Genomic DNA, 27,913 nt, shown 5'->3' on the forward strand with positions numbered 1-27,913 from the left:
ACCATTTTTCCATTCTACACATCACTCATGTCATTTAGTACTGAGGATCGCCGCAGTCGATGAACACATGTTTGCAAAGAAAGAATACAGGTCTTGCAAACCAAAGTGAATCATCATATCTGCTGGCCTGGTAAACGATCCCTGAATCATTTTATCTGCTGTCCATGTTTCCTGTTGTTTGCACAGTGATAGTGAGGACGTCGCTGAATCCTTGACTCATGTGTTGAGGGTTATCCTGCCAACAAGGATTGGCAAGCTTGTGCTGTCTGTTTGGCTGGTCTAATGTACAAATATTCTGTTGTCAAATCCTGATACTGTTCATTCTGATTAGCATTAGTGCAGAAAGTGCATGTTCATACACACACGCACACTGTTGTTCAATAGTTTGGGGTCGGTAAGATCATTAAACTATTTTTGAGAGCTAAACCAAGGTCAATACAGTAAAATTCTATTTGAATATATTTTAAAATATCATTTATTCCTGTTAAAGCTGAATTTTCGGCATCATTACTCCAGTCTTCAGTGTCACATGATCCTTCAGAAATCATTCTAAGACCCTGATTTGCTGCTCAAGAAGCATTTCTTATTATGTGTTTTATTTTTCAGGATTCTTTGACGAATAATACTGTTCAAAAGAACAGTATGTATTTGTTGAATGTATTAATTTCTTACATAGAAGAAAAAATACAACTTATTGACACCAAACTTTTAAAAAGTAGTGTATACTGTGACATTTTCCATTTCAGTAATTTGACATGTTTCCTAGTGGAAATAATGAAGGCATGATTTTATCCACCAGGATTAGATTGGATTGTGAAGGGATGAAACGTTATGCTGTGATGTTATCGGTTAATATTTTACCTTCCTGCCTCCACAGCCTAGGTTACGTCAGAAGAAAATGTTTCTGAGGCAGGGAAAGTTATTGCATTTTTAATGAGAGGTTATGAAAACAAACATTTTCTGTACACAATAAGACCAGGATCATTTATTAATAAACAAAGTAATGGTCAGAGCCATGACGACACGCGAGAGCTGTTTTTGTCGAGTGGTTGTGGCTTTTTTCAGTCTCTTAGTAGGAGAAGATAAAGCGTAGTGTTTGAGGGAAGTGGAGGTGAATGGGTCTCAGTATCAGAGTAGCAGCTGACTGTCAGGGATGGCTAACTGCCACGGGCCTCTAGTTTGTTATTCTCTACCATATCTTGTGGCAAAGCTTTCTCATCCACAGCAGACGCCTCTGAATACTGCAGAAAAACCTCTATAACAGCACTTTAATACTGCATGCTTTCAGGTCAGGGAGAGCAAATGTTTTCACCAGAAAAAAATTCTAACTGACAGTTAAAAACATTTCCAGGGATAATTTACAGTCTCCTTGATGAAAATGTAATTACATTGAGAATGTTTTGCCATTGCAGCAGTGTTTTATGAGTAGGGCATGGCACCGTGCCAAGGTCATGAGTTCATATACTGAGTGAAAGTGCCAGAAGCAGAAATGTATGTTACAAAGCCATGAATTGATCATTTTAGGAACAGGTGTGATTATTTAAACCTTGAGATTGTGAAGATACAAGACAGGATCAGTAGATATGCTTTCTTGTACAGTAAATGTTGCTCATTATAATAAACATACAATGAAGCAAGCTGCAAATATGGAAGACCAAAACTGCAAAAACTGATAGTAAACAAATCATATTCAGTTGAACTGCACATTACAAGATCAATTAGCCAAGCCAGGGGTAAATGGACCACTCCTCATTATAATAGTGTTAATTTTTCCTTTATTGATATATTACACTGAAATAAATTTGGTGTGTAGAATTTACTTTCATTCAGAAATTGCTGGTAAATTTCACAAATAATTACAAAGACAACAGCCAGTAACACATGGAATTGAAATTGAAATAGGATTTTCTTGTAAAGTGTATTCCTAAATAAATAAATATGTTAGTGTTGTCAAATGATTAATCGCGATTCATCACATCCAAAATAAGTTTTGTTTACATAATAAATGTGTGTACTGTTTATTTATTATGTGTATATATAAATACACACACAGTATATATTTTGAAAATATTTATGTATATACATTTATATATAATATAATATATATATATATATATATATATATATATATATATATATATATATATATATATATATATATATATATATATATATATATATAAACAACATATTTTTCTTAAATATATACATGCATGTATTTATATATACATAATAAATATACACAGTACACACTCAGATATTATGTAAGCAAAACTTTTATTTTGGATGCGATTAATCTTTTGACAGCACTAAAATACATACATAAAATAAAACAAAAAACAGTGTGTGCAAAACACTGCACAACCAAGTTATTATTTACTGATAACCTTCTCCTCAAATTAACTCATTCAAGATATTCCTCCAAAATATAATTACTTTGTTTTCCACAGTAGGAATAGTTGTTACATTAGTCGTTAGTTAGTCATTAAGAAACTTGAAATCATGTTTACTTTAGTGAGCTCTTTCCTCAGTGTTGGGCAAATAGAGAGCCCAGTGTTGTTTGACCATTTTACTTTTACACACCCTGTTAAGCACAAGGTAAAGTGCACATTGCTCGAATCCCATATTGTGCTTTCATTCACTGTAACATTTAAAACTATTTTTATTCTGTACTATGGTGCAGTGTCCTTTATCTAATCTTATCTTGCTGCTTATTATCCCGAACACGTACCAGATATCATTCAAACTACAGTCAGCTTTACCTTCTGTAATATATAACCAAAATGTCCTTTTTCAGTGCCCTGACACTCCATACAGTCATTGACTGTAATGACTATAATGTCACAGTGTGTGTCTGCAGTGCAGGAGTTCATTATTCTGCTGTGGTAACTGTGAGGGAGGAGGCCTGTCGGATACAGTGGTAATGAGCAGCCTCTGTGTTAATTAGGCAAAGGAAGAACAATTGCTTTGAGTTGTGACTGAATGAGGTGATTTCCGAGAAGGCCGTGTGTGAATGTAGTGACTGATATTATTAATATTAATGTAACTTGTGATGTGTGTCTCACGGTAGACAAGTTCACTTGGAGTTTACAGACAAAGTTTGTGAATTCATAAAGCAGATGCTAATGGAATGTTTTTCATTATACCATTCCAATGTGTCATTTTTCACTCTTGAGATGGAATCTTCATTATGTTTTAGGATTATGAGCATGCAAATGTTTTAAATGGTGTTTCTGATTTAAACCTCAGTACCAGATTGTCATTAGAGATTCATTTCTGTTCATTGTGTTTCAATGAATCAATGTAAAACTGTGATTTAATCACACTAATTAAATTGTAAATTATCTTGTCACCAAAAAAAAAAAAGTAAAAAACATTTCTAGAGTGAAGTCCTTGTCCATTTTTGATGTCTGAGTCAATAATATATATTACAAAGTACATTTTTACTATGTTTTGTGCATGTAAATAAAATTATATCGGTTAATTAATGTAACAAATGAAATTAATCATTCTTCATTGTTTTTGAGTGTAAACGTTATGGAAAACGTTTTAAACTAGATTTTTGCTATATTTTACTTTTTGCAGTAAAGGTTTTCAATCTAATTGGCTGGATGGTCTGTTTGGTTGAAATATGGGTTACCTAACTAAAGATAATTAAAAAGGTTTTTAATTAATTTTAGAGCAGTTCGTATTAGCTATTGATAAAAGTCTTAAAAATGTAATTTTTTGGAGATGTCACCCAAGACTAGTACACTGAATATTTGTAACAGCCACTCTACTCATTTGCATTTTGCATTAATATTTCAACAGTCTGTTGTCAGTTATTCCTTGCATATTGTATTTATTTATTTTTCTGTATAACCCTAGGGTATAAATACATTTTACTCTATTATTTACATTCATGTCAGGATTTTCTTACCAGATGACCTGGATTAGATTCACTTCTTGTCCTGGAAGGTTTTGCTGCTGATATTTATTTTAAACCTCTTTCACTTCATAGATCGTGTTGCAACACTTTGACAAATCACATTTCAGTAACCCAAGCAAATGTGTTTTTCAGAGCGCTCAGAGCCTGAGGACCTGTGAATGAGGACACCACTGAAACCAACTCCAGTTTCAGGTATAAAAACACACTATCTAAATAATTTGTTGTGTTTGTAGGGGTGTGCGATATTGACAAAAAATAATATCTCCATATTTTCTGGGATTTTATCGATAACGATAATTGTACTGGTACATTAATGACTGTCATGGACAGCTGACTCCTAAAATTTTTTGATATTCTTCCTATTCTGTGTGGTGGTCAGTTCACACTGATAGAAATTAATGGTAACACTTTAGAATAGGGAACACTTATTCACTATAAACTACGACTTTTCCCTCTAAAAATTCCTAATTTGCTGTTTATTAATAGTTAGTAAGGTAGTTGTTAAGTTTAGGTATTGAGTAGGATTAGGGATGTAGAATAAGGTCATGTAGAATAAGGCATTAATATGTGCTTAATTACTACTAATAAATGGCTAATATTCTAGTAATATGCATGCTAATAAGCAACTAGTTAAGAGACCCTAAAATAGTGTTACCAAATTAATCTTTTCCAATAAGTTTAAACTGATTTTTACCTTTTATGGGCATTTTACCTTTTAAAAGCCATATTTTTCTAAAATTGTCCATTATCTTTTGAGTCAAATTCTTACATTTAATCAGTGAATTAGAATAATAAGACTTTTGGGCTGTTAGCAATCAAATTAAATCAGAAGTGGCTGCATCTGAAGTGGCATTTAGATGTACTCACTGTTTAATGCAAGACATGAATGCAATTAACCTGCAATTACAAATGCATAAATCATGTTTTGATATATTAAACATAAAACGTTAAATATCGATATTTGAAATTATTTAAATAATAAAAGACACTTTGAATGTGAAATTAAAACCGCCAGCAGGTGGCAGCAAGTCACAGTTAATAAGTGATTTATTGCGATTTGAACTGAATCATTCAAACGGTTGATTCATTCAGGAACGAAACACCCTCATGTTGCTCAGAGACAGTGCTGTGGCTGTGATTGGAGTGATTTTTGTTGTCGAAATAAAGCAAAAACAGGAAATATGGTGTCGAAAACGCAAGTCTCTTAATTGTAAAAAAAATCTATATCACATTTGTATTTGTAAGTCTAGACTTCAAGTAATGAAAGCATGCACTCTGTAGGTTTTTGCAAAATACTCGATAATGTCAAATCGCAGATTGTTAAAACAACAAATACGATATTCTCACAGACGATATATATTGCATACCCCTATGTGTTTGTGCATCCTTGTCTTGCATAGCTGACAGTCGGCCTCCAGAAATAGCTCTAATTGGAAAATTACATGTCTCTACAGAGCTCTCTTGTGATACACAATTGTGTCTCATGATGTTCTCACAAAGTCATCTTCAGTGCAGGCATGATCAAAGAGATTTGGCTGTTCTAGAAAGGAAGTGTGTTTTTTTTTTTTTCTTAGCAAAGTTGATGTTTTCCCTTTTTCCCATGATTTGACTGGCTTTCACATCTTGCTTTCTGTTACTGTAACAGTTTGAAGTCAGTCAGAATTTAGAAGTCAGTCAGTTTACTTTTTTTAATAAACATTCCTGGTCTTGTTACACTTCTTTAAATACATATTCCTGGTCTTAGTGCACAACTTATTAAATGAAATATTTGCTTTTGATTTTTCAGTAGTGGTGAGATGTCAAATATTTTTGTCAAATGAATACCATACTGTAGTTCATGTGTAATCGTTGTCTGTTTTAACATATCTGTACTAGTTTTAGATTGTTACAGTGTTAGTCTTATTGCTACAGAATTAAAAGCACAATTTCATGTTTTAATGACTTTAAACCAGACAAGGTACAACAAGACCAGGGCCGAGACCAAGTCCCAACACAACTCAGAAAGCACAGGGTGACACATTCTGCTTGTCCTGACTAAAAAAGCTAGGTTTAATCAGGCTGTTTTTCTAGACTTGTATCATCAGATATGCAGGTCATAAGGGAATTGAGAATGATCTCTGTCTGAAGCAGTGAGAGGAAGTGTGTGGGGTGCCAGGAACGGGCGTAACATTGGCTGCTTCACAAAAATGCAGACGGCTAAATGTCCTGTTGTCTTACTGAGTATCCAAACTTTGTGGGAAATATTGAACTCTGACATATTTGGACATTGTCTATCATGCTTAAAAACAACAAAGGCAACATTTTCTGCTTTTTGGTATCCATTCAAATCCCAAACTGAAACAGCTGTTTAAAAGTAATTTAAAAATACTTAATTTTACTGAATATGGGTTGAAACTACATACAAAAGCAGCTCACAATCTGAAATGCATTATAAAACATTTACTGGAATGTAGTTTTTACAAAGCCAGAATGGATAACGCCAGTAAGGATTATTCTGGTGGTTTTTAATTTAGCAACAGGTATAATCAATATGCAACCAATTCAATATGTAAACTTGTTTGGTTCATAAAAATCTCCTGTTTGTAACAGTCTTACAACTTGCATATATGACAACGTTAAACTCTTTAGGAAGCATAGTGTGCAAAAAGTAAAAACAAATGCATTAAAGTATTTTGTGATTTTAAAACTAAGGCTAATTTGACCTCATTGCCAAACACATATTATTGTTATTCATTATACTGCCCAGTTCTGTTAGTTATGTTATAGGTATTCTATCTTTTTAAAGGGATAGTTCACTCAAAAATGGAAATTTCCATCATTAAGTTGTTCCAAACCTGTATGAGTTTCTTCTGTTGAGCACAAAAGAAGATATTTTGATGAATGTTGGTAACCAAACAGCTGTCGATAGCCATTGACTTTGTATGTAAAAAAAATAAAAATAAATACTATGAAAGTCAGTATCAGAAACTGTTTGGTTAGATATATTCTTCAAAATATCATATTTTGTGCACATCAGAAGAAAGAACCCCATACAGGTTTGGAACAACTTGAGGGTGAGTTAATGATGACAAAATATTCATTTTTGGGTGAACTATCCCTTTAATACTTCCAATTCTCATATCAGAATTTATATCGCTGTTGGAGTACATCTAACTTGGAGACCTGCTTTATCTGCGGAGCACAGTAAGGTTTAATTAAAGCGGTTTAATTAAGTGTACAATCTGCATGTACAATGTCAGATTCCTCTGAAATGAAGCTATGCAGCATCTGTGTGGGCATGTGATGGTGTGAAGGTCAGTATGTACTGTAATTTCATCCCTTCTGTTCTCATAGAGCTGTAACCCTCACCCACAGTCATTAGTTCTGTCATAACAAATATAAGGCTTAGCTGGAATGCTTTTTAGAACATGCAATGTTTAAAGCGTCAGAAATCCAGCATTAATTAGGTTCTGAAGAGCAGGAATTACTCTTAGACAACAGCAAACACCTTCTGAAGCACAGTCAAATGGAGACAAACATAGATTTGAAGTCACAGCATGTTAGAACAGAGACTCCTGTTGGTTAAACTGAGTCACACCGTCAGGCGTAGTTTGGTCAATGTTTTTCATTGATCCGCGGTTGTGTACTTGTGTAAGCATCACAGGTGATGGTTGTAGTCTTGATGTTAGTCTTTGACAGTAGGCAGGGCTCGAAATTAACTTTTTTACTTGGTAGCACTGGTGCTCCCAACTTTAAAAAGTTAGGAGCACCAGCAAAAATTTAGGAGCACCCACCAGAAAAAAATGAGCACCATAACTACAAAATATATATTAATAGATTTCATCTTTACATTCTTAACTTTAATGCAGATTTGGTTAATATATTAGCTGTCAATCACCCAGTCACTGCTTTCCGCTATAACTACCGCGGGAAATGCAAAGGGCTGAAGAAGAGAGAAAATGAAAGATCTTTCGTAAACCACCTAAATTAATCTGAGTTTGGTTAAACACAGAGAGAGCTCCTCTTTGGCGAGGGTTAGGATGGTATATGCCGTGTTAAATTTTACATTCAGCTCTGCCAATTGCGCAGAACGGCTGGCAGCTAGGAGTGTGCAATATTGACAAAAAATTATATGCACTCGCACAAATGCTCCCAAATATATTTTGAGGTCGCACAGATTAAATTATGGGAGCATATGCGACCAAAATGGACGCAATTTCGAGCCTTGTAGGTGTTGGCCTGTCATCAACAGCTGTCTCATGACGATGATGAAGGTTGATTTAAATATCAAGAAGCAATTCTTGCTGAATCTTCTGAGGTGTGGAGAGTTATTCGCATCTCAGAAATTTCACACTCTATCTTTTAGGCTCCTTTGCTTTTCAACCCCTGCGTGACTAGCAATGAAAGCTTTAGGCCTTTTGCCCTAGACGTTGTAAAATTTAGAAGGTACAAGGAAACCTCCTTCTGTTTTAAAAAAGACAAGCTGATGGAATCTCCCAAAACACAGTTACATTCTTCTGTTTTAGAAGGAAGTCTTTTTCTCGCTGAATTGTTGATATTCTGTAAAGTCTGCAAGATCGTTTTCACTGGCAGAATATTTGTAGGCAGGTAGATAGTTAGTAGGGGTGTAACGATATGCATATGTGTACCGAACAAATACAGAGTTGTTTTAAAGGGGTCATAAGACGTTGCTAGAAAGAACATTATTTTGTGTATTTGGTGTAATGCAATGTGTTTATGTGGTTTAAGGATCAAAAACACATTATTTTCCACATACTGTACATTATTGTTGCTCCTCTATGCCCCGCCTTTCTGAAACACGTATATTTTTACAAAGCTCATCGTCCTGAAAACCGAGGTGTGCTCTGATTGGCCAGCTATCCAGTGCATTGTGATTGGCCGAATACCTTAAGCGTGTAACGGAAATGTTACGCCTCTTTACTGTATTGTGTTGCTGTGTGATGCGATGAGACAAAAACGATAAAACCCATTATAAATGAGGCATTTGTTGCATCCAGTGGGGACATAATTACTGTTTATAATGACTTATACTGTCTTTTTACACGTCGCGTTGCGCCGCGGTCACGTAAACATTACCATGTCTGCATTTGTGATCGGAGAAACGACAAACAACAACGCTATTCTACACTGCTCAGAACTCGCGTTTGAATCGTCAGTGGCAAATTCTTTAAAATGAAAACATACTTACAGTCTGTGAGTCAGAAGCGCCAGACTGTCCTTGCAAAGATGGAATTGCCCCACTTTATAGAAACAGTCTTTGAGCATAGCTGGCAGGCTACTCCCAGGTTCAGGAAACAGTCCTCCGTAAAATGCGCTGCACACACTCTAATATTTGGGTTGAACTGTTCTGGAACCGTGTTGTAAATACAACTTAACCACTGATTTCCAGTTGTGTCCTCTTTTGGAAGCCCAAACAAAGTACTTTCGCTTTCACAACGAAACACAGCGTCTCCATGACATGACGCCGGCGGCAGCAACAATGCTACAGCGAGAATAAATATTACGCCTTTTTTCTTTGCATAAACATTTGGGCGGCATTAAATTGACTCCATAGATGTAGACGTGGGGGCGTGTTTAAATGAACCGTTTTAGGGTTAGGGTTAAGAGAAAGTAAACGCTTGTCAATTATGCCCTTCCAGACTCTGTCTACGAAGCAAAACAAAGTTTATTTCTCATTTTTTAATTACGTAATTACGTTACTTTTGCGTTTCCTTTTCTCGTCTGGGCTGCTTGGTTTTAAATAAAAAAGCCCTTTCACACTATAAAGTGAAATAAGCCTCAGCCTGAAGGAAATGTAATTTAATGTCTGTACTGTAGAGGCCGCAGCTCAAACTAACCTTCCAGCTGTGCTGCCGTTATGGATTGCATGAAGAATAGGATGCAGGTGAAGAAAGTTCAATACTCTTCAACAATAGGAAAATGAAAAACAAGTTATGTTTATCTGAAGTCATTTTTGCTTGTTAATATGGTTGAACTAGATCATCAACGGTGAATAGCAAAGAAATTAATACAAATGGGATTAAATACATAAAAGATATTTGTGTTATTTAAAATATTTAGGGTAAACGTACCTATTAAGCTCACCAAAATCTACATTGAGACATTTTTAGAGCACAAGATATTGGTTTCAGTACAAAATGTTATGTTAAAATAAAATGTTAATCTCACACAAAAATATTTAATTTTATAAAAATCATTTCAATTAAGATATACATCATTAAATTCAAAAAGTCTGGCTGTGCTTAATGGGTACATTTTTGTACCCTTTAAATACACCCCTGTTCCCATTAAGCTCACATCATGTTTTATTAAAAATTCTTGTTTATTTTAAGGAAAATTTTAAAAGAATAATTGTAAAAATATATATTTTTGAAGGTGCAAAGTCAATCACAAAAAAATAGAACACTAAAATCAAACAAAGTGTCATCTAAGCACATTGCAACATCTAGACTAGTCCACGTTCAGCTAAGTAACACATTCAGAAATCAAATAAAACAAACCAATAAAACATATAATTCATGGGGATGAATACAGAAACTAGCCTCATTATGAAACCTCTTTTTAAATGGATGTCAGCTATATTCTCTTAAGGCTGGAATACACTACACGATTTTTGCCCCGATTTTCCACAGATTTACAGTCTGGAGAAGTTGATGCTATTTGACAAAGATCAGAGCCAGTCTGTAGATTTGAGTCGACAGAATCCATAGAAAATTGATTAACTTAACTTAAAGTGACAATCATCACTTAATATTTAAAGTATGTTTATGAAGTATTTACATAGACGTTCAATGTGGAAGAGCTTAAAGAGAGCACACTGAGCTTAATTGGAGCAGCAACAATTTTTAATACATTTCATGTAATATTTATTAAAATGACAGGATTTTGCTAGATAAATGGTCTAGGTCATGTATTAAGTTCATACATATTTTAATATGAACAACTATTATTAACAGTATCTATGAAATTATACTTTTTCTGTTCACACTTTATATTAGGTGGCCTTAACTACTATGTACTTACATTTAAAAAATAAGTACAATGTACTTATTGTGTTCATATTGTATTGCAAAACACATTTGCTGCTATTGAGGTGGGATACGGGTAAGGTTAGGGACAGGTTTGGTGGTATGGGTAGGTTTAAGTGTGGGTTAAGGTGTAAGGGATGGGTCAACAGTGTAATTATAAATGTAATTACAGAAATTAATTACAGATGTAATTACATATAGGTATTTTTAAAAACATAAGTAAAATGTAAAAACATGCATGTACACAATAAGTGCATTGTACCAAATTATTAATTTGCATAGCAGTTAAGGTCACCTAATATAAAGTGGGACCCTTTTTGTGTGATTTTCATAGTAGTGCACCCTTTAAGCTCACCTTTAAATAATATGAAATCTTTAAAAATTACGGACAAGTGGGTACAAACAGGCACGTCCTTACAGTATCCGTATATGGTAACTAATAAGACACATTACTGTATATACTAATGGTATGTGCATGGTAAATGTGTAGCACCTACGGAAAAATGTGCTATTATGTGGTAACAAACAAGACGCATACTGTAATTGGTATACACGTGGTAAATATGTAAGACTTACAAACAAGTGTGTGTTAATGTTAAATTGCTCTCCACAACAGTGCTTACAAAGTTTGAAGAATTGGTATACTTATCCATATACTTACTATGTAAGTACTGGTGTATGTACCTATTAGTTAATGTACAGAATAAGTTATGCGGTACTCAAGTTGGGGGTATAAACATGGACCAAGGTACATTTACATTTACATTTACATTTATGCATTTAGCAGACGCTTTTATCCAAAGCGACTTACATTGCATTCAAGTTCCCTGGGAATCGAACCCATGATCTTGGCGTTGCTAGCGCCATGCTCTACTATTTGAGCTACAGGAAAGGTACTTATTGAGTAATTGATGGTAGATGGTACATAGTAAGTATATGGAAATAGGACTGTAAAATAAAGTGCACTATTTTGCATAAACATTACACAGGAATTACCAATTCTTCAAACTTTGTAAGCACTGTTGTGGAGAGCAATTTAACATTAACACACACTTGTTTGTAAGTACTACATATTTACCACGTGTATACCAATTACAGTATGTGTCTTGTTTGTTACCACATAATAGCACATTTTTCCGTAGGTGCTACACATTTACCATGCACATACCATTAGTATATACAGTAATGTGTCTTATTAGTTACCATATACGGATACTGTAAGGACGTGCCTGTTTGTACCCACTTGTCCGTAAGTACTACATATTTACCATGTATATACATTAGTAAGTACAGTAAAGTATCTAATTAGTTACCATGTACAGGCACTACCTGGAAGTGACCGTTCTTACCCACACTTGTCTGTACGTACAAACTAATTACCATGCATGTACGACTGTGAAGTACAGCCGTGTTTCTTATTTGTTACCATGTAAATACACCTCAGGTAAGTACCTTATGTTACCATTCATTTACCTGTAGGTACAAGATATTTACCATGTATGTACCAGGGAAGTACACATGCTGTAAAATAAAGTGCTACCGAAACATCTTTACAACATGACTTAAAGGTTGTATTATTGTTGGCATAGGTAGATTTTGAACTTGAGACCAAAAGTTTTACAGTTAATGATAAGATACCTACTCAGATAGAGCATAAGATATCTTGTTGAACTTTGTGCAAAATTTTATCAGTTCAGATGGTGTTGCTGCTTAAATTCACATTCTTTTGATTCATCTTTTACAAACACGTTTATTTCTAGTTGCTGTGTATCATTGTGTAGGCCTGGTGTGTTTGTGCACTGTGGGTAGTGGATGACGTCAAGAGGGAAAATCAGTCTGTCAATAAGTAGCACATTTTGGCAGTGACCCCCTCACGTGCGCGTGTGTGTTTGTGTGTCCCAGCCTGTGCCCTGCAGCACATTAGCAGCATGCGCAGGGAACACCATTGATTTCTTATTGGCACCACACTGTGACACACCAGCCAATTCTCCCTTCATTTTTCCCATTTTACCAGTCAGGAACTATAAAAATAGCCACACCATTGCAGAAAGCTGCTCTCCTGCAGGGAAAGGTGTGACCCAGGAAGAAGTGGAGAGAATCTGAGTGCTAACCATGGCCTGCTATTGTGCGTTATACACTCGATAGCGTTCTGACCACAGGGAGCCCATTGTCGTCAATGCTGGCTGCGGTGATGAAGCAAAAAGGAATGATTTAAAATTTCCACTCAAATTTACTTGGCCACAAAGTTGTTTTGTGAATACTGCCTCAAGCAACCACACGTCAAGATTATATCAAATGGTCAAACATGTGAATATTGTATCTACAGGGAGAGGATTTTTGTTAACCTAGTTAGTTAGGTGCTTAAACAGGCTGTTATTTTGCAGCAGATGTTTTTGGCAGCTCTGTGCATTAGCAGACCCACAATGGATTCATTTTGCAATCTAATGGTGTTGCTGGATAACTTTAGCATACATGGGATGCAAACATAAGATGACAGTGGCCATTATTAACTACTATGAAAAAACCTGTGAAATATAGATATTTAACATATACACATTTACATTTAGACTTTATTTTTTACTCAGACAGTTACCAAGGTAAGGTCTGGATCCCTAATAAAGATTCACCAGGCAACAAGAAATTTCGCTTTATGGTACTCTGCCAAAGTCAAAAATAGTCAATAAATGAGGTGAAATGTTATGTAAAAATGATGTACTGCAATCATAGACATTTCTAGAAGCCATTACTTTTTTTTTTATGGCCCTGGGTTAGCTGAAAAACAATAGATAATTATTTCAATAACTTGAGTTAGAAATCACAAACTTGTTCGATTTAAATGGGATTTAAATAGTTTGTTTTACAAATTTACCTAACTGTCATAGAGAAAACTGTTTAAATTGAACTTATGAGTATATTTTGATTGATAAAAAAAAAATACTGTGGGCCAGCCCTATGTGTCTCTAAGTGATTGGATCCCAACAGCACACCCACTTTTCCCGTTCCAAACATAGCTTCCTGTGATCAATAAGAGTCATGCAGGCAGTGGTTTGACAGTTTGTCTACTGGAAACACACTCCAACATGTAATCAATCACCCACTTTATAGCGATTCCACTTTTTCCTTTCTCATGCGTCTATATTTTATGTCTATCAAACCACGTATCTCTCTTTGCCTTTCCTCACCCATTCTCATTTTTCCTTAGTAGCACCCCACATCACAGTCGAAGTGTAGACAGATGTTTGGCTGTTATGGAGGCTTTTTTGCCCCTCTATTAGCTCCAGCTGTCTATTACAGCCATAGCTGTTTTTAACCGCCCAGTGGTGCAGCTTTCATCAATGCCTATTGATTCAAACGGCTTTTTTTGTCGTTGCCGCTTAGGGAGGAAGAGGCAGGGTGGCACAGGGAGAGAGACACAGGGGAAAGGGACTGCTCTTTTGCACAGGACAGGGTTGAAGGCTACTGCTACTTTGGATTCTCATGCTTCTCTCTCGGCAGGACTAACGGATGGTGTATGGAAGCACACGGATCTCCCAGAATGACGAGTGCTGCTCCTGCCCGGAAGCCGTACCGAAAGGCACCTCCACAGCACCGCGAGACGCGCCACACTGTGCCAGTATTTCGAGAGGATGTTAGCGGGAGTGCCTTGCCATCCGCCAACCCTGCGCCGTCAGCCCAGTCTGACCCCTGCCAGGTAATTTTTCCCCGAAATCATGCACCTATTTTGCAGCGTACCCGGTTTACAGACCCTTACCCACAATGCCCTGAGAGACCCATGTGGTCGCAAGCGTCCGACAGCGAGCTGGATGTCTCAAGCCTGTCTAGCTTGGAGCTCAGTGTCCTCCCCCCACCACGGATCTTCAGCCACGGTTCTTTTGGCGTGAAGCTTCCTCCCAAGCATCACCGACATCAAAGAATGAACCGCTTTATTAGTCGTAGCGATGATCTACTGGCATTCTCTGCCGATGACGATCTTGCTTCCTCGGAAGGCTCCCAACAGTGCATCCCAGGCAGTTCCCCATCACACTCCACCAGGAGTGTGGAGCGCTTCTTAGTCTTCAAAGAGAAAGCAGAGATACTTGCACCCAAAGAAGAGCAGCGTCCACCCCATGCAGCGCCTCGGCTGCATGCCCATCCACCCAAGGGCATCCTCAAGCAGTCTCCTCAGTTGGGAGTATACTCTTCCGACAGTCTGCGCAAGTCTAAGTCGGCAGAGATTCTAGCCCAGGCGAGAAGTCATGGACGCAGCAGGAAGCCCAAAAGTATGTCCTTGGATAGGGAGAAGGGCATACGAGCCTCTCCCACAGGACGTGCTACTTCCACATCCTCTACATCTCCCAGCTCTTTGCCACCGGAATGGAAGATGCACTTTCTTGAGGAGAAGATTAAATTTTCCCAATTTCTGGATGAAATCACCTATCGGGTCCTGAGCCCGGCTAGTTTAAAGATGCTGCGTGGGAAACTTCCAGAGCCAGCAGTGTCTTTAAAAGGGAGCCAAATCAAGCTGCACAACAATCCCCAACAATATGAATTCAAGGACCGTCATGACAAAAAGCAAGAGAGGAGCCGACTTTGGGACGAGTGGGCCACCCAGCATAGCAGAGCCAGCAGGAAATCCAGGGAGGCAAGACCCAAGACATGGCACATCTCAGAGGACAGTCCAGAAGGAGCGTCAGAAAAGCAACGTGTAGATCCCCATCGTGAAGGGGCCCGTCCCAAAACCGAAGGTCCAATTTATAGCCAGGTGGGGGGCAGCGATGATTCCGAATGGGATGATAGGACTCCACGGGGGGTTCAACACCAGCCTCAACCCCACCAGTTACCCCATATAGAAAGCAGAGCCTTGCAAAAGGACAATACAGATAAATCAGGGCTGCCAAAGGCTGAGATTCCCATCATTCGTGTGGAGGATGAGAAAACACCTTTATCACAAGTGACTCCCTTTTCTATATTATCACAGATCAAGGTATGTCATTGACAACATTTTTGACTTTACCCCTTCCTCATGTACAATCCACTCTTGCATTGAAGAAACTATACCAAATTTCATGCATTTAAAACAATTGTGCCTGAATACTCTTGTAACATTCTTTCAGAGTTTAACTAAATATTGTAGGAAAAGTTCACTTAAAAATGTAAACTTATTTTCTCATCCTCATGTTTATGTGCATTTTGAAGAATGTTGACACTGCTTGTTCGATACAACAAAAGTGGACAGTGACTAAGGGCTGTCAGGATCTAATAGGCACCATAAAAGTAGTCCATATGACCTGCGCACTGTATTTTAAATGTTCTGGAGTCATACACTAATTGGTTTACTTCTCAAATGTTATTTGCAGTTGAATAAAAAAGAACTTGCTAGGATATGCATAAGAATGAATGGCATTTTCCATCATTATGTCATACCTCATGTGACATTTCCATGTGGAAAGTTTGAATATTGGCGTAAGCAAATGAGATTTGAGATCTATGGAGAATGATCAGTGGCTGAAGCGTTAGCGTATGGCTTCAAAGCACATGGAGTAGTGCATGAGTGGTATAGATTACTTTTATGTTTTTTTTGTTTTTTTTTTGCCTATTTTTAAGCTTGACAGCCTCTAGTCGCAGTGTTTTAATTGTATGGAAGAGCAGCTCAGAGAGTCTTCCGAATATCTTTTGTAATCCACAGTGGAAAGTCATGTAGGTTTGGAATGATTTAATTATAGACTATGATCGATAATTTTTGGGTGAACCTTTCCTATATTGAATCAATGCCATGACAAGTATCCTCATCTCACTGTTCCAATGTTTGCTGAAGATATTTTGCTCTAAACATGAGCATTTACTGAAGTTTACTGATCACCAGTTGTCACTTCTGTAACAGTTTTTCTTGAACTTCATCCGGTTTTATTTGGATAAGATTTGTATCCACCAACAAGCAAATACATAGTGTTTAATCAAACAGAGTTGTTTACAAGCTTTCTCTACATTTAGACAAATGTTAATTTTTGTTTTTTTTTGCCATTTTCTGCTCTGTGGGATATGGTGGCTATTTAGCTGGCATTAAAAAACGGGCTGTCAGACTGATTTTAATAGCTTCACTAGGCATGTGCATATTGACCTGTTTAGCAGAAACACACAGAGTATGATGTTTCCCCTTGCTTTTTTATTGCAATTATTAAAGGAATTAACCAACACATACAAGTCATTTATAAATATGTAATATTTCATTGATACATGCCATAATAGTTTATTTATTGAATGTCTACTTAACAAAAGACTATCCATCAAAACAACTGTTTCCTATGTGTGCAATAATATGAAACTGCTTCATCACTAGTTAGAACACTGTTTTAGGTTGCTCTGACATTTAGAAATCATTTTTCAGCCACACGTAAGATCAACTCAGATTCAAGTCTTGAGTAAATGTTATGTTTGCCCTCTTGGTATAAAAGACAAATATACAGCAGTGTGGGTATTAAGGATATGTGAAATATTTATTGGAATATACAATTCTCTGATTCCTCTAATACTCTGTAATATTTATGTATAAGACGATATTCAGTTTGCACATACTTAATTAATATTCTTTCTTTCAGGAGTCCTTATCAGATGCCGACAGGATCAAGTAAGTTGATTATATTCCCATCATTGTGATGTTTTAATTTTTAGTCTTCACAAATGTTGCTGACATGGATTGGCAGTGTGTAGGCTAATTTCTTTGTTTCAGTACTCAGATTTGTTCTAGAAGCCTTGTATGCATTGAAGTGTTAAAGTGTTAGGTGGCATTAGCCATCTAATCTGACCCTAAAGCTGATTATTCATTGGCTCTTGCTGTTGTACAGCATGGTTGGCCAAGAGCCAATTAGGAGAGGAGACGCCTGTATGACAACATCAGAAACTCCAGAAGGATAGGATGAGTCTCGGGCTTATGAGCAGTCAGAAGCTGGGCGACTGTCAGAATGAAAAGCTGTGAGGTCTTGTGATTAGAAAAAGTGCCCACCTTTTAATGACACCAGACATCCTTTCTTTTACCCACTACACCTCAGGTGCTCACTGGGGTACTAGGTCGAATTCACTTTGATCAGAGACATCTCGCCTTCTTTCCAGGCTTACAGGGATTCTAAGGCTTTTAGGCTCCAAGACCAACCAGCAGGTGCACATGACTAGTGATGAGGTTCTGCTTTCAACACAAGGCCTCCCAATACCTCTGCTCCATTTTTTTTTTCATGTACTGCGTTAGCTTTTATGTTCTCTTCCTGGCCTGTGTTCCCTTTGTTGCTGCTTTTCTCTTACTGAAACCAATGCTTTAAAATCGGCACCTTAGATCTGGTGAAGCTTAAAAGTTATTCTCATTTTTTAAGCTGTTCTTCAAGTTGCCACTCTTCAACATCAATACATAGGTGGTGCTTGTGTGAATACTAAACTACATTTTGTCAAAAACGACTAGTTGGTTTTTAAGATTTTTTATTTTTTTTGCCATTATAGGCATGGATGGGACAGTAGAAGAGAGTGGGAAGGGACTGAAATGTACCACAACTATCACACACTTGGGTCGCCCCAGTTGCAACTTCAGCTGCAAGGCTTTAGGCTCAAAACTAAATACATTTTTAGCTAACTGGAAGAAAGCCTTGTTTAATTTGGTTTCATGTTTGAATATATAGTTCACCTTTAGTTGGTCCCCACTGACTTGCATAGTGTTTTATTTCCCCATACTTTGGAAGTCAGTGGGGACCAGCAACTAAAGGTGAACTATCCCTTTAACTGACCTATATTGGATGTTTTGTAAGGGTAGAGTAAAGCTGAATGCAGAAGGCACAAGACATTTTTAATGTAATACAGTCAAGTGCATTAAAATGGTCACAACTTTGCGGACAAGGTTTCACCCTGTGAACTGTCTAACAGCTAAGACTCAGTAAAAAAAAAAAAAAAAGTTCAATTAAACCATTGCAATCCATTCCAGATTACTCACGTGTAGGATTGACAGGAGCCTAACAGAGCTGAGTCAGACTCGGTGTTCCCTTCACCATCTCGCTCATGTGACGCCAGGCGGAAGCATGCAGGACGCGGTCGGGCAGGCGGCGGTATTGATTGGCCTAGTTGTCTGTTTGATGGGTGGAGAGAGCTGGATGGTGGATGTAGTCTGAAGATGGGTTTCTCCATCATGTGTTTCCAACTCCCTCAGGGTGGAAATCTGGAATGAATTGTTGAAGCTTTGTGTAAATCACAAAACAAAAAGCACTGTGATTCTCATATAATGTACTCTTTAGAATTCTCCAATAATCCATGAGACACATGAGATTGCCTGTGGATTTGACCACTCTGAGAGACCAGTGATAGATACAATGAGCTCTTAATACTTTAACTGAGCTCTTCTCATTGAAACCTAGTGAGCTGCCTCGCTTTACACTGCCCACTTAAGTATACTTTGGTTTTTATGTACACTAGATGTGCATGCCATGTGCATGACACAAATTTCATCATCAGCATAATTTGTGCGTACATGCATGCAGCCAGATTTTTATATCCATGCAATCTTAGGTTGTTTACCTCGCACATGCGGCATGAATTTGTCCACAAGGCCCATTGTTTCACAGTCGAAAAAGGAACAGATGAGACAAAACTTCAAACTACTGGAGATGGTAACAGTGTATTAAGAATTACCTGCACCTTACACTACTGTAAAGACATTTTATCATTATTTATATTGGGCTGAACGCATGCGTTAATATTGCATCAAAACTGAAGTTTACTTTGTATTTTAGACAGTTCAACCCTCAAAATGACTTTGTAATGCTTTACGGAAGCGGCAAACAGCATCAAACGCCACACAAGTAATTCTGTTTGATGTTGTCACGTACACATATACATGTCACATACTAATAAGCATAAAAATATATACCATTCACAAATCTTGTGTGAAGTAGTGTGTTTTTTTTTTTTTTTTTAAATTGGATTGAACAAATTTGATACTTTTCAGTGTTGAATGAGATTTAGTCAACAGTTCTTTCATTTTGTCTGCCGTCTTCTATATATCTATCTATATATATATATATATGTATGTTTTTTACAACTGGGCTTTTCACAATGGATTCTAATGCTGCATTCCATTTGTACTCAGAAGTTGGAAATTCCTAGTTCCTAGTAGGAACTTTTAACTGGAACGCCCTCCCAAGTCAGAGTTCCAACTCAGAATCTTGGAGGAATCGCAACAGCTCCAACTTCAGAATCCAATATGGCTGCTCGGTGCATCAACAGAAGAGAAACAGTACTATCCAACCTCTATTTGTGGGCATGATACTACAGCATTATCTTTGCAAAATACAGCTTTTTATGTGTTTTTAATCGACTGGTATTGCTAACTATAGACGCGTCTATCTTTGTTTTCTGAGTCGGGTGTGACGTCATTCCCAGCTCCAGTATCTGAATTCTGAGGTAAATGCAAAAAAAATGCAGCATAATATTGCCTTCACCGAAATAGATAAGTGTGATATTTGGCCAAAAATCTTCATTTTGGAAAAGGCTTCACATTGCCTATTGCTGCCTATGGATGTAGCTCACTAGATTTTAAAACTGGTCAAAATATTTATATCTGCTTTTTAGCTTGCATAGAACAGTGAGGCATAATTTTCCTGATTCAGTGATGAAATATTTGCCTTCTTGGGGACGCAAAACAAGAGGAACTTCCAGTCCAAGTCTAACAAGCGTTAAGCTCAGTCTGCATGTGATTGAAAAGGCTTTTCCTGATCCTTTGGAACGGTTGTATATTGCATGTGCATATATAATTGCTAGGGATGCACTGCTATAAATGCATTTTATATTTATATGATTGTTGATCATTTTAATATGACTGACAGTCAACTATATATATTATAAATCTAATTTTTACTGATTTATAATCTTGATTTTATAAGCATTTATTCTGTTGTGTTCAAAAGAGACACATAATGGTAATGTGGGTGAGAAATGAAGCTTTGCACATCTCCATTGCAAGATTCATAGGGCTTGTGTTGATATGAATCATGTCAAAAAACAGCCATGTTCCACTCACTCAGTTCCTGTCAGCCAATTCTGAGACGTCTATTCATTTTTAAGATTCTCAGAGCCATTTACAAGTATATTGGTTTGTATGTGAACACTCCATATGAACCCTCTCCATTTTCACTCTATTTTCATATTTACATAATTCAATTTAGTTTCACTGAGAAACGGTTTATATGGATGGAGCTGTTGCAACTGTGCCATGTGATCCAAGACTATTTGACATGGATCAAAAGAATGACTATTTGACTATCCATAAAATAGATTTTTAAAATAAAATGTACACTATTATTCAAAAGTTTGTGGTCAGTAAGATTTTTCAAATGTTTTTTGAAAAAAGTCTTTTACATCTCTTAATCTCTCAGGCTACATTTATTTGACGCACACAAAACAATTTTAAATGTAAAATGTAATTTATTTCTGTGATGGGAAAGCTGACATTTCAGCAGCCATTACTCCAGTGTTATATGATCCTTCAGAAATCATTCTTGCCTGCTGATATGGTGGCCGAAAACATTTCAGTATTCACTTTGAAAATAGTTTGGTTGAAAAATTTTGGGGATACATTTTTTCTATTCTTTGATGGAAAAAAAAAAAAATCAAACAAATAGCATTTATTTAAAATGGAAATCTTTTGTAACAATCCAAAAGGCTTTGTCACTTTTGATCAATTTATTCATCCTTGCTGAATAAAATGATTAATTTCTTTTATAAAGTTCTTTGAATGGTATATACATGTATATGTATGTACACTTAAACATTTTACCATGCAGTAGAATCAATGCATGTCAAATTAATACTATTTGTTGAAGAGCTTACACAGTATTTTCATTATACTGAAAATATAAGCCTTTAAATTATCTGTCTTGGTCTATACAGTGTATTGAACATCTTTACCAATTTCCCTTTTCACAATCTGTTTTTCTGTTTGCTTTTTTCCCCCCACTAACTTTTTGGCTCATAGTTGAGAGTCTAACCTTGAAAGAGATAGTCGCTTTTCTACATTGTCTGAAAGCAACATATGCACATTCAGGAAAGTGTGACCGACAATTGCGGAAACCTTTTTCTCACTGAAAGCGGTATGTGATGGTTCTCAATTAAATGAAGTGGGGGATTTTCTAAACAGATGTTAGGGTTTGCACACAAAAACCCACAATGTGTGCGTGAGCGTGCCTCACACATTTAATTTTGCATCCTTTATGGCAGATGAATAATGAAAAAATTAAGCCAGTCATAGTAGGCTGGACGATTTCACGTGTTTTTGTTTTTTTGCTTCACAAGTGTTTTGGGGAATGTGCGGCACGTCTCTTAAAAGCACATGCTCACTTTTTTTTCTTTGCTTTTTACAGTTATCTGCTTCTTTTGCTCCATTTGTGCTCTAAACATGTGACTGCGAACAGGCGATTTGCCACTAAAAAGAGTTACATTGGTGTATTTATAGCTTAAAACCCCTGCCCCCTTCTAGGTCTATAGCATGAATCATTGATGTTCCTGTTTCTCTGCTTTGCTGTTGCTTTCAACGGTGTCACATTGGCAGGTGTATGAGTATTGGTCTGGACGTGTGTTTTGAGTGCCGCTCTCTGTGCTTCCTTCACTCTAAACTGTGAAAGAAACTAGCACAGAAAAGGAAAAGGTGTTGCAAATTCTTAGGAATCTCAGGAGCCTGTCAATGAAAGATTTGATGTCTGTGAACTGCTGGATCTTACAATCCTTCATTCATGTGTTATATAGCGCTTGAGCTGCTGTGTGGAATTCGATTCCCAGTAGTCTGTCTGTTATCACTCCCTGTCTGATGACACAGTGACGGAGACTTGCAACAGTGGCCCTCTTTTTTGCCACCACTTGTTGTGTTTCCACATTTCTCTTCAAATACATTTAACCATTTCATCAGCTGTCATTGTTTGCATGATAAATGCCTTTATTTCCTTTTGCATGAAAATGAAAGACACAACATTAAAGAATAATATCTTGTATTCATGAACCCAAATGAAACTGGGTTTAGACGAAAACTTTAAAGTCAGGCAACTGAACATGATTGCCTTTTGTGAATATTGTGTGCACTAAATATATATACTGATGCAGTCAAAACGCATTATCGGAGAAGTGCTAATTAACCAACAAGGATTTTGGCCCTTCAAAAGTATTTATAAACCCAAAAGTTAATCTCTTTCTGTTTCAGCCAAATATTTTCGGTTGCTGAAACTTCGGTGCATATATCTTGACAATAATCAGTAAGCCCAGCTTTCTGTTGCTCTGTACACACTGAGCTTATGCAAAAACAAATGCGCAATGCGATGTACTGTCCAACATACCGTCGCTTGCTCAGTTCTTTTTAATTAAACCGTAAAATTGGTTTGCAAATTAGACTGAATTGAAGAGTCACTGGTCTGAATCATGAACTGAATCAATCAGGCTTTTCACTGCCTCAGTGAATACCTCAGATGACTCACTCGTTCAGTGAACCACAGGTTATTATGTCTGACTCAAAATGTTATTTTTACTTTTTGAAAGCAATGGTAAATATGCAATTTTGTATGATTTGTAAAAGTCACATTTTTGTGAATAGTTAAGAGGCTTATTTGGTTGTAATAAATAGGAAACAAAAGTTTCACTCCTATTGCCAACACTGTCCCTTGCTCCAAAAAATAAATAAATAAATTAATTAAAATAAATTAGTACTGTCAAACGATTAATCGCGATTAATCACATCCAAAATAAGTTTTTGTTTACGTAATATATGTGTGTGTACTGTGTGTATTTATTATGTATATTTAAATACACACAAATAAAATACATATTTTGCTATAAAATACATGGATTTACATCATTGTCATTTATATTATATATAAATACATTTAATATATAAACATAATATTTTTCTTAATTATATACATGCATGTTTGTGTATTTATATATATACGTAATAAATATATACAGTATACACATACTGTATATATTATGTAAACAAAAACCTTTATTTTGGATGCGATTAATCGCGAGTAATCGTTTGACAACACTAAATTAAATAAAATCACTGGCTCATACTCTGGATTATTTGGATTTGAGCAAAGCTCTCCATATAAATATTCCTAAGAAATCACACAATCTAAATTCAAAGCACCTTGTCCTAACATGTGCCAAGGCTAAACGCTACATATCAGTCAAAGAGTCTTTATGGGAGTGACTGTTTTAACTGTTTAAAAATAATATAAGCTGAAAACGTTATTAAATGACCATTGACTATGAACATGAATAAAGAAGTAAAACACAAAATAGAATCAGAAGACAGATGTAATAAAGTCCAAGTTCCAGGGAAATATCTTCACAGTCCTCTACAATGCCTGTAAGTCCATGATTATGTGTGTATTTTGAGTGACCGGTTCTCTCTTCAGATGAGAAGGTTGGTGGGATTTGACAGCATCTGGGTAGAAATACACGATTGAGTTTAGAGTTAAGGCCCGTTCACACCAAGGACGATAACTATAAAGATAACGATAAAGAGAGAGTTCTAAAAATCATTCTCAATATTAAAGAAAAGTCCACACCACAACTATAACGATAAAGGCACAGAGAAACAATATCATTGGAATCACTTTCAGAACGATATATTTTTTTTTTCCAGATGATTAACGATACAAACATTGACAGCCAATCAGAATCCATCCTGATTTAACGAGCTGGAGAATTTAAAGCGGCAGACGCGCGTGAGCTTAGAATAAACAGACGATATCGCTCGCTGGTGTGGACACTAATATCGTTATCTTTATAGTTATCGTTCTTGGTGTGAACAGTGCTTTATAGTGTGTCTCGTCCATTTGTTTATGAAGTCCTAAAGTAGTATAAAAAATAGTATGTGAGCCCTTCACAATGATACAAGAAAAAAAGTGTAGGAAACCAGTTACAACTTTACAAGTTAAGATATTTAAGACGTTTTAATAATTAAATCTTTTATGTTTAGAGTGTGTTTACAGTCTGCAGTTGGATGGCTGAGTTTTAGAAAATCAAAAATGATGTGGCTTCGACAGTTGCATATTTGAAAATTAAAAAGGCGGGAATAAAGAACCCTTAACTCTTAACACAAAGAACCTTTTCAGCAAAAAACAGTTCTTCAGGAATCATTCTATGGCTCTAAATAGAACTGTTATAAATGTAAAGAACCATCTACTTTAAAGAACCATCTTTTCTTATTTATTTTTATTTATTTTTCTAGTGCAGGCTGTGGCAAACTGCCCTGAATGTTCAAGCTTGTCTAAACTCCCATCCTTACACCACAGTTTAATTACTCTTTTGTACTTTCAGGCATCAGGAATTATAAACGCCCTGCTGCTCAGGCTTTCGCCGGTCCTGATAAGATTCTTCATTTTGTTTTAAGCTCTTGATAGAATTGTTATAAGAACAGGTTTAATTGTAAGGCTTGAAGTTGTGATTAGCTATGTGGTTTATTGACTCTGTGTTTCCAAAAAATGACTGCTATCAAGTTTTATGTTTTTCTTTGTGCAATTAAGCAAATGAACTTGATAGAAGATGCTGGCAGATTACTTTTAAACAAGAGCTAGCATGAATAGTTACATTTTGCTATTTCATCCAATTGACATTATTTCATGTCTTAGATATTTTGATATAGAAACATAATAATACATCAAGTAGGTTAATGTCAAAATAAAAAAAATGCCATACTGAATTAAAAGAAATAATCAAGGCATGTTTAACTACTTTTCCCTAAATGAACGTAAGAACTAACAGTATTTAATCATTGTCATTTTTATACAGACATACAAGTACATCTTAATGAACTGCAGTTTTAGCCACATGTACTTTTTATAAAAAATTTATCAAAATGACATACTGGGACATAGTGATGACACAAATGAATCAGAGATTTGAATTAGTGCACTGAAATGGATACATGGGGCTGACTGAAAGAAATGAATTGAATTTATTAAATTAGCCAAATTAAGGCAACATTTTGGAGATTAAGAAGTAGTGTACCGATGCATAAAGTACCACTTTCTCAGAGGTCACTTCCAAACTATGAAGCTTTATATTGGTCAGCATGGCATATTCACATGTTAAAAGTTTATTTAAAGTGCCCCTATTATGGATTTTTGAAAATGACCTTTCATGCAGTGTGTAACATAGCTCTAAGTGAATGAAAACATCCTGCAAAGTTTTAAATCTGAAAGTGCACCGTGTATAAAGTTATTGTCTCTCAAAAGAAAGAGTCGACTCTGAATCATTGAAACGAGTCGTTTTTAAAACGAATCCCAAGCCCGCCCACTTGTTGCACGCTCAGATCTGGGAAAACTTGATTTTCGCATTGGTCTGAATGAAAATGCTAATTCTATCTTTGCCACTAGGTGCTGCTTTTGGAGCTAAAAATAGCTGTTTCCTCAGTAACTGCTGCACACAAAGCAGCACTGCACTCACAAACACTGTTTTAAATGAAATCGACTAGGGGTGGAACGATACATATATTCGTACCGAACCGTCACGGTACGGACATCTTGTTTCGGTGCATGAGGCCTTACAATGAAGTTGCGTACTTGAAAACAAAGCCCTCAGACAGTGACTATGTGCTGATTCTGAACGCGTCTCTCACATAGACTGACAACGGAAGTGTACTTTAAAGGCTTGCGCACTCAACTGTTTGCGAAATGGAGCTTTGAGCTTGTGTATCCTACCTCTCTCATTCGGCACAAATCCAAATATTCCATAATATTTCCATATTTGCAATGTAACGTATCTGAATGCTAAACTATTTTTTATTATGTAAACGATAGGCTTTGTACTTCAGACGTGTTACAACGGTGACACAGAGGTGCGCGCGCTGATGTTTGGTTCACTGTATTTTATTTTGATAAAGTACCAACTGGGCTGTCAAGTTAGCAATGCTGGAACTGATATGTTTTGTGTGTGTGTGTGTGTGTGTGTGTGTGTGCGTGTGCGCTCACGATCACGATCACGATCACTTCAACTGTTCTATACCAGCAGAATCAACTTTAAACACTTGTCTTATTAATAATGCATCACTGTATAGCTCCGCTTTAATTTGTGTACACTCACAATGAAAACAAACCGTACTTTTGTAAAATAAGGAAAACAAACAGAATGTCGCTTTCTACCATTTTGAGTTTCCTTTCTGTGAACAAATTAAGCGTGTCACAAAAATTAACTGAAAAGCTCAGCATATATACGTGTTGCACTGTTTTTTCCCTTGTTTATCTGTAAACTAAATCAAATATATTTCAAGAATTTATTCCTTGTATGTATTTTACATATATGTAATAATATTTATTATTTTCACATCTAGGTGGAAAATAAATGAAAAGAAACCGAGCATAGTATATTTGTTGTTGTTTTTTCCCCTGTTGTACCAAAATCGTATTGAACCGAGGTACTTACCGAACCGTGACATCGGTGTACTGTTCCACCCCTAAAATCGACCAATCGGACCAATCACCGCAGATTAGTGTCACGCAAAGGAGGGGTTTGGAAAAATGAATCGTTGAGCGAATCGTTTGGGAGTCGTTGAGCAAGTAAGGTAACAATAACTGCATATTATAAGAAAATGAAAGTGTTTTTTGACCTTGCATGAATGTCACCCTGTTGTTGGGGACTCCCAAAACCAAAATATGAACCTTTCATAACCCATAATTGGGGCACTTTAACAAACTTTAATCTGATGTGAAATCGCATGGATTCCATTTTACAGAATTTTGCTGTACAAAGATAAGTGACCGTACTCTAATGCTGTTTTTATTACTGTAGTTTACTGTAAATCTACACTCATACTTTTGTCAAATGAGATTGTGAATCTAATCTAATGACACAATGTCAGTAAGCTTAAATAAAATCAATGTGATTAATTTTTACCGCCTGCAGAATTACACCGAAAACTGTTTGAATGAACTCTTTGAATTTTGCATGTAGTTCTACTTTG

At 36.3% G+C, this 27,913-nt stretch overlaps 1 protein-coding gene across 4 annotated transcripts in view; it reads left to right on the forward strand.

Annotated features, from left to right (window-relative positions):
• The window catches only part of tjap1 (tight junction associated protein 1 (peripheral)), a 124,032-nt gene that overhangs the window by 60,166 nt on the left and 35,953 nt on the right, over positions 1 to 27,913 (forward strand). For 2 of the 4 annotated variants that reach the window (XM_058796489.1, XM_058796491.1), the window contains exons 3-5: positions 4,061 to 4,120; positions 14,452 to 14,647; positions 17,532 to 17,560. In XM_058796489.1, the coding sequence (XP_058652472.1) occupies positions 14,468 to 14,647; positions 17,532 to 17,560 (209 nt within the window). In that variant the 5' untranslated portion in view covers positions 4,061 to 4,120; positions 14,452 to 14,467. Of the gene's footprint in view, positions 1 to 4,060; positions 4,121 to 14,451; positions 14,648 to 17,531; positions 17,561 to 19,858; positions 20,368 to 27,913 lie in introns of those variants that run through there. The other 2 variants (XM_058796493.1, XM_058796492.1) reach the window with 2 other exon arrangements.

This window comes from Onychostoma macrolepis, chromosome 13 (genome assembly GCF_012432095.1).
Source record: "Onychostoma macrolepis isolate SWU-2019 chromosome 13, ASM1243209v1, whole genome shotgun sequence".
Taxonomy (NCBI): domain Eukaryota; kingdom Metazoa; phylum Chordata; class Actinopteri; order Cypriniformes; family Cyprinidae; genus Onychostoma; species Onychostoma macrolepis.